This window comes from Nicotiana tomentosiformis, chromosome 3, assembly GCF_000390325.3.
Source record: "Nicotiana tomentosiformis chromosome 3, ASM39032v3, whole genome shotgun sequence".
Classification (NCBI taxonomy): Eukaryota; Viridiplantae; Streptophyta; class Magnoliopsida; order Solanales; family Solanaceae; genus Nicotiana; species Nicotiana tomentosiformis.
This window is the reverse complement of record NC_090814.1, coordinates 149,242,649-149,250,143: the sequence shown is the minus strand read 5'-3', so window position 1 is coordinate 149,250,143 and position 7,495 is coordinate 149,242,649. Positions and strand designations below refer to the sequence as shown.

The following is a 7,495-nucleotide window of genomic DNA, read 5'->3' as shown; positions in this document are numbered from 1 at the left end:
GATAGTAGGGGGAATCGCCTTTCGAGTTGTTAGAAAAAGCACAGTTGTTAAAGTGAAAAGAACTCTATTTTTTGACTTTATAATTATTCGATCAAGGGATAACCCATGCATAGAGAAGGAAGATTCTATGCCCCAGGAAAAAGCTAAAAGTAAAGTAGTCATCAAGCCAGAGCTAGTTTCACAGCTACCGATTCGCGCCCGCGGGTCAAAGAAGACCATGCATTTACGATTCATGCGATGGTATTGATACTCTTGAAAGGTGTTCTATTTGCTTGCAATTTCCATTTGATACTGGATAAAGCAAAGCTTGGCTTTTTGGCTTCGGACAAATACTTTTTCTCCCTGGTCGAGCTTTCTACAAAAAAGCGATGCAAGAACATATTCTTTTATCTAACCTTCTTCCATGTGCATTAGCTCCCCCATCGTAGGTAGTTCAGCCACACCCGGTGCCACGAAATAATTGAGAACTACGACGGGGTCAAAATGAATTTTGTCTTACTCTAAAGAAAAAGCTTATTCCTATTCTAGAAATCCTGCAAACTATTAATCGAAGTACTTAGCACTTACCGCGGAAATTGGCAGAAATTAATTGGCGCTGCATCTATCCCAATGAATTTTTAGCTTTTCCTTAGCCCTCTACGTAGAAATAGAAAGAGCTTCCGAAATGAAGGGGACTAAACAGGAACAAGAGGGAACCACTGAAGAAGATCCTTCTCCTTACCTTTTTTTGGAAGAAAGGTGGGATCCGGACAAAATCGATGAAACTGAAGAAATCTGAGTGAATGGAAAGGCCTATCGGCTGATTTTATTGCCTACCGGTTAGCGAAACTTTTTCGGTAGTACGAATCGCCGAAATCCACTCCTGAAGTCACGTCTTTCAGTACTGGGACTGAAGTAAAGTACTTTCGAGTTGCACTTTGCCCAAAGCCCTCATTCCGACTTAGTTAGAAATACCAACTCTAAATAGCTTTAGTATTTCTTGAGTTGAAAAGGTATTTATAGATTCTAGAGCTCATGGGAAGGTTTGGAACCCTGATTCAAAGGAGAATTCCGCTTTACAAAACTAAAAATCTTTCTTAAGAACCTAGGTGACTTGCTTTAAAGCGGCATCTTCCTTTTTTGAATATGAAAAGGAGTTAAAGTGTTTGAGGTGGCTGATATTCCAGTTGTTTAGTAGTAGCTTTCCTTCCATTGTTTCTAGTTGAAATGATCCTTTATTTGCTTTTGCTGTGATGTTTTACGGGCCGTCCCAATTTGTTCCCAGCTTGCCTTCCCTGGGATCTTTGCTTGCTTGAGTTTTAGCTTTAAGTACATAGTCCCTGATTTTGAGCGGCCTAACCTTTGCATTCTTGTTATGATAGTGTTCTGCTTGCTATTTTTGGGCGATCATTCTTATATAGGCCATATCTCTTCGTTCGTCGACTTCGTCGAGTTCTTGCCTTCTGCTCTCGTCGTTGCTTGCGCCACTCTCATGGGAGTACCTTAGACCAGGCTCTCCGACCTCGACTGGTATTACTGCCTCGGTCCCGTAGACCAAAGAGTAGGGCATCTCTCTTGTGCTCATTTTCAGAGTTGTTCGGTAGGCCCATAATACTTCTGGTAGTACTTCTGGCCACAGTCCCTTAGCATCCTCAAGCTTCTTCTTCATGATGTTTAGTATCGATTTGTTGGAGGACTCTGCTAGCCCATTTCCAAAGGGGTGGTACGGGGTTGAGATTATTCTTTTGATATGCCATTTCTCGAAAAATTCAGCGGTTTTCTTTCCCATGAATTGGGGTCCGTTGTCGCAGCTGATTTCTTTGGGAAGGTCGAACCATCATATAATATTTCTCCATATAAAGGTGATTACTTCCTGTTCCGGTATTTGGGTGAATGCTCCTGCTTCCACCCACTTAGAGAAATAGTCAGTTAAAACCAAAAGGAGTCGTACGTTACCTCGCCCCACTGGGAGGGGGCCCACGATGTCCATTCCCCATTTGATGAACGACCAAGGTTAGATAACCGAGTGGAGGTGTTCGCATGCTTGGTGAATCATTGGGGCGTACTTCTGGCATTGCTCACATCTCTTCACGAAATCTGCGGCCTCCTTTTTCATAGTGGGCAAGTAATATCCTGCCCGTACGAGGCATCTGACCAGTGCTCAATTGTCGGAATGAGCTCCGCAATGACCTTCGTGGATTTCTTCAAGGACGCGGCGAGTTTGGTTTGGGCCCAGGCACTTCACTAAAGGGCCGCCGTAAGTTCTCTTGTACAGGTCGTTGTGGAGGATACTATATCTAGCTGTTTGCATTCTCAATTTCTTGGCCTCTTTTTTATCGCATGGGAGTGTGCCGTCCTGCAAGTATGCGATAATACGATTGCGCCATTCCCAAGTTAAGTTAATGGTTCTTACTTCGACTTGGTCTAGCGATGAGTTGAGGAGATGGACCATGTTTTTGTCTCCTGTTGTGATGCTTTTGGTGGCTGTGTCTAGTTTAGCGAGGTCATCTGCCTCGGCGTTCTGTGCTCGTGGAATTTGGTCGAGCTGGCATTCGTCAAACTCGGGCAGCAGCTTGCAGATTTCGGTCTGGTATTTTTGCAATCTTTGTTCCTTGATTTGGAAGGTCGTTGTGACTTGGTTGACCATGAGCTGGGAATCACAACGTAATTTTAACCATTTTGCCCCATACTTGAGCACTAGTCTCAAACCTGCAATGACGACCTCATACTCGGCCTCGTTGTTAGTCATATCAGGGCACCTTATAGACTGGCGAATTACTTCGCTTGTTGGGACTTCGAATACGAGTCCTAGTCCAGAACCCAACGCGTTGGATGCGCCATCGGTGTATAAAAACCAGAGGTCTTGTGTTTGGGGGGGGGGGAGTTTGGACGGCTTCCTTTTCGACTTCATGCATTATTTTTGCGCTAAAGTCGGTGACGAAGTCAGCGAGCACTTGTGATTTTATCGCCGTTTGCGACTGGTATGTGATATCGTTCTCACTTAGCTCGATGACCCATTTGGCCAGCCTTCCCGATAGCTCGGGTTTATGTAAAATGCTTCTTAGGGAGGAAGTTGTGACAACCGAGATGGGTGACATCGGAAATATGGTGTAAGCTTTCATGAAGCTAGGACTATGTCCAAAGCCAGTTTTTCGAGGTACGGGTACCTTGTCTCTGCATCGACAAGTATTTTGCTAATGTAATATATGGGAGATTGCGTACCTTTGTTTTTTCGAATTAGGACTTCACTTACAGCTACCTCGGGCATAACTAGATAAATGAGGAGACGCTCCCTCGGCTTTGGTTTTGAAAGCAAGGGCGACGACGACATGTATGCTTTTAGTTCCCTCAGAGCCTGGACGCATTCCGAAGTCCATTGGAGGTTGCTATCTTTCTTAAGTATGCCAAAGAATTTATAGCACCTATCCGATGACTGCTAGATGAACCTTGATAGGGCGACGATGCGACCAATCAACCTTAGGACCTTTTTTTGTTGGTCAAGAGTTCAGGTATCCCCTCGATGGATTTGATTTGGTCAGGGTTGACCTCAATCCCTCACTGTAATACAAGGAAACCTAAGAACTTTCCTGAGGCTATGCCGAACGCACACTTCTTCGGGTTCAGTTTCATTTCGTACCGTCTAAGTATGTCGAAAGTTTCTTTCAGATGGTCGATGTGATCTTCTCCCCTTTTGGACTTGACCAGCATGCCGTCTATATATACTTCCATTGTTTTACCGAGCTGATCTTTGAACATCCTTGTCACCAACCTTTGATAAGTCGCCCTCGCGTTCTTTAGTCCGAAGGGCATGACCCTGTAGCAGTACGTTCCTTGGTTGGTGATGAACATGGTTTTTTTCCTGATCTTCCTCTTCCATGAAGATCTGATTATAGCCTGAGCAAGCATCCAAGAATCTTAGTAGCTTATGCCCGGCCATTGCGTCAATGAGTTGGTCGATGTGAGGTAGCGGGAACGAATCCTTTGGGCATGCTTTATTCAAGTCTGTGAAGTCCACGCACATCCTCCATTTCCCATTCTTCTCTTTAACCATTACTACATTGGCGACCCACTTTGGGTACTTCGACTCCCTGATGGAACCATTTTCTAATAGTTTTTCCACTTTCTCGCGCACTGCATCATTGATTACGGAGTTGAATTTACGCCTGACCTACCTCACCGGGGGGTGGAAGGGGTCGACGTTTAATTTGTGCATGGCGATTTCCTTTGGGATGCCGACATATCTGCATGGCTGAAAGCAAACAAATCTGTTTTAGCTTTTAAGAATTGACTGAATTTACCTGGTTCCTAAAGTTTGCAACCGATATAGGCCTTCTTGCTATGATTGTTGGGATCTAATTGAACGGGGTCGAGGTCTTCTGTGGTCGATCTTGCGGCTTCGACTATGTCGGGATCTTTGATGCCTTCTCCGATCTCTCATGCCCCGACCTCGACCCTGCTGATTACTATGCCTTTTTTTCTTTATCCTTCATTTGTTGGGTGGTCGTGCTGTCTAAAGCAATGCGGTAGCATTCCCGGGACATACGCTGCTCTCCTCGTATGCTGAATATTCCCCATGGAGTTGGGAATTTAAGGACTTGGTATAAGCTAGAGGGGACGACCTTCATGGGGTGTATCTACGGTCGCCCCGCTATGGCATTCTACGCGGTTTCTTGGTCCATGATGTGAAATGTTGTTTCCAGAGTCACGCAGCCGGCCAAAATGGGGAGTGTAATTTCCCCGGACGTCCGTTCAACAGCATTGTTAAAACCAGTTAGCGTGATGCAGCGCAGTACTATCTTATCCTCGAGTTTTATTTGGGTAAGTACTCGAGGATGGATAATGCATGCGCCGCTCCCGTCATCTACCATAATGCATTTAACATCAGTATCTAAGATTCGCAGAGTAATAACGAGGGCGTTATTATAAGGAAAAGCCAAATCGTCGGTGTCCGACTTGTCGAAGATGATACTTTCTTCGAGTTCGTCGTACCGTTCACGGGTGATAGATCGCTTGATTTTGTGGGTAGTGGTGAACTTCACACTGTTGATATAGGCTTCGTCGCCGAGGATCATGTTGATGGTACGAGCTGGTGAGGGTGGCTTAGGCGGCCCTTGATGTTCGCGTCCTCTGGCGAAATTGGTTATTCCCTTATCGCTTAGCAGCTTTTTAAGGTGTCCTTGTTGTAACATATTCACGACTTCCTGCCTCAGGGCGATGTAGTCTTCAGTCTTGTGCCCTCGTTCCTGGTGGAACTCACAGAGGACGTCAGATTTTCTGGTGTTAGGGTCCGATCTCATCTTGGGCGGCCACTTCACTTTTGGCCCGAGCTTCTCCAGGGTGTAGACTATCTCTGTAGGTGACACACAAAAATTGTGAGCAGATAATAAGGGGGCATACCTATGTCATTCTGATGGGTTCCTGTCCTTGGTCTGGATGGACCTTCTTCGTAGTGGAGGGAGGGGGCGTCGTCCATTATGATATATGGTTGATGTCGTTCCCTGTTAGGTCGAGGAATTGGATGATCTCTTCTGGCATTGTCTCTTCGATCTGTTCTTGATTCTGCTTGTACCGAGGTTATTCGGTAAGTTGGCCCGTTGAGATTGTCCTCATCTGCACGGACCTCGGCACATTAAGCATTATGGATTTTGTCCCAAGTGGTTGGGAGGTACTTCATCAACCGACTCAACAGTTCCTCGTTGCTCTTGAACCATCCCTACTCAGCCTGTTCTGAAAAGCTGCGACCGTCATCCCTTCGGACATGTTTGGAAAATTCATCCTTACTCAGTTACTCGGTTGAACTGGGCGAGGAAGTCCCCCAGTCCCTCTCCCAGAGATTGTTTAATAGCAAATATGTCGTTCACTCTCGCCTCGTCCTTCTTGGCTCTGGCATGGGCCGTTACGAACTTGTCGGCCATTTCTTGAAAGGTTTCTATGGAGCGTGCTGGTAGCTGCGAATACCAGGTTAATACCCCTCCTGTGAGGGTTTCGCCGAACTTCTTCAGCAGGATAGAAGATACATGTTCTTTGGCGAGGTCGTTGCCTTTTACGGCTGTGACATAACGAGTCACGTGATCTTCATGGTCGGTTTTGCCTTCATATATCCTGAGGTAGGGCAGCATTTTAAAGGTTATTGGTATAGCATGTGGGGATGCGTCATCACTGTATGGCTATTCGACAAACCGACCGGCATCCCTCTTCGGCAATAGCTTAGGGGCGCCCGATATTTTATCGACCCTTTCTTGGTGTTCTTTCATTTGATCTCGGAGCGCCTAGTTTTCATTCTCCATTTCTTCCATCCTTTTCAGAATGGCTGCAAGGACGGTGTCACCTGCAATATCAATGACATTGTGAGTAATACATGTCGTTGGAGGAAAAGGTTGGTTGCACTGCTCGTCCGCTTGTTGTATTGTGCAAGTCCTTGCATTTTCTGTTGTCGTATCCCGAGCGGGCTTGTTGAGGACGCTGGTTAGTATGTCAGTTAGCCACGCTTCGAGGAGATGTTTTGCAGTTGGGGCGTCTCTTCACCCACAAACGTGTAGGCTCCCTTACCACGAGATTTTGTGATACTGCAGTGAGGGGGCGGTGACCCATCTCGCCTAGTGGAAGCATTGGGCGTCGTGTCTCCGTCTTCCGTTTCACAGCTTTTGTTGATGACGTTCATGAGGTTAATTAGGAGGTCACTTATTATTCTCGTCATTTCTTCTCAGTTACCTGCCATGTTGGGATTTGTGTACACAAAGAAATGAGATCTTGTTTTTGCTCTTTTTTTTTTTTTTTTTTTACGTTAGTGACCCGTGCTAGTTGTAGATCTAGAAGAAACTAAAAGTTTTAACTAAGGAATCCCCACAGACGACGCCAAATTGTTTGACCAAAAATATGACTCTTAGTTCAAATAATTAAATTTATGTAATTATGGGTTAAACTTAGTTAACAATAATATTTCTAGATGTAGCTTCCAATGGTGCAATAAATATTAGATGAATTTGGTCGAATAGTGATAACAATAGGCAATAGTTGTTCCAAAAAGCATGAGCAATAATGTAGCATTTAATAGCAATGAATAACAATAAATGATATTTAAGTAAATGGGATGAATGGTTCACCCAATAAAGGATAAACTAGATGGTTGTTCCTCATGACAATGATGAGTGACAGAAATCCTTGAATATTCGAGTTATTCTCGGATCAGATGGAAAAGTATGAAATAATATAGACAAGAATCTCAGTGAAAATGTGGTATTTGTATCTTAGTAAGAGAGAGAAAATCTATTTGTCAAAGTGTATTTTTACAAATGAATATTACATGCCCCTATCATTGTCTCTTTTTTCTATATATATGGGACATGTTCCTAAGAAACCCTAATAGTACAAGTGCAGAGAATATTCACTATAATATTCCCTTTTAATATCCTATCCTGACAAACTAGCTGTTACAATTCTTATCATCGATATTCAACCTCGACCTCGACCCTTGTTGACATCTCGACTACGGCTCATGTCGACACTTCGGCCAAGG

At 44.5% G+C, this 7,495-nt stretch overlaps 1 protein-coding gene across 1 annotated transcript; it reads right to left on the bottom strand.

Annotated features, from left to right (window-relative positions):
• Window positions 1-4,637: 4,637 nt before the first annotated feature.
• LOC104089396 (uncharacterized) lies at window positions 4,638-5,452 on the bottom strand. Its single transcript, XM_009594273.2, has 2 exons — window positions 5,377-5,452; window positions 4,638-5,329 (listed from the first exon to the last, which is right to left on the bottom strand). The coding sequence occupies exons 1-2, from the start codon at window positions 5,450-5,452 to the stop codon at window positions 4,638-4,640; spliced, it is 768 nt and encodes a 255-aa protein (XP_009592568.2).
• Between the last annotated feature and the right edge of the window lie 2,043 nt (window positions 5,453-7,495).

What these genes read in the sequence shown, in the direction of transcription:
- LOC104089396 (XM_009594273.2), bottom strand. Translation starts at nt 5,452, where the DNA reads ATGGACGACGCCCCCTCCCTCCACTACGAAGAAGGTCCATCCAGACCA. An exon ending in AACCCATCAGAATGACATAG is followed by an intron (nt 5,330 to 5,376) that starts GTATGCCCCCTT and finishes TGTCACCTACAG; the next exon opens with AGATAGTCTACACCCTGGAG.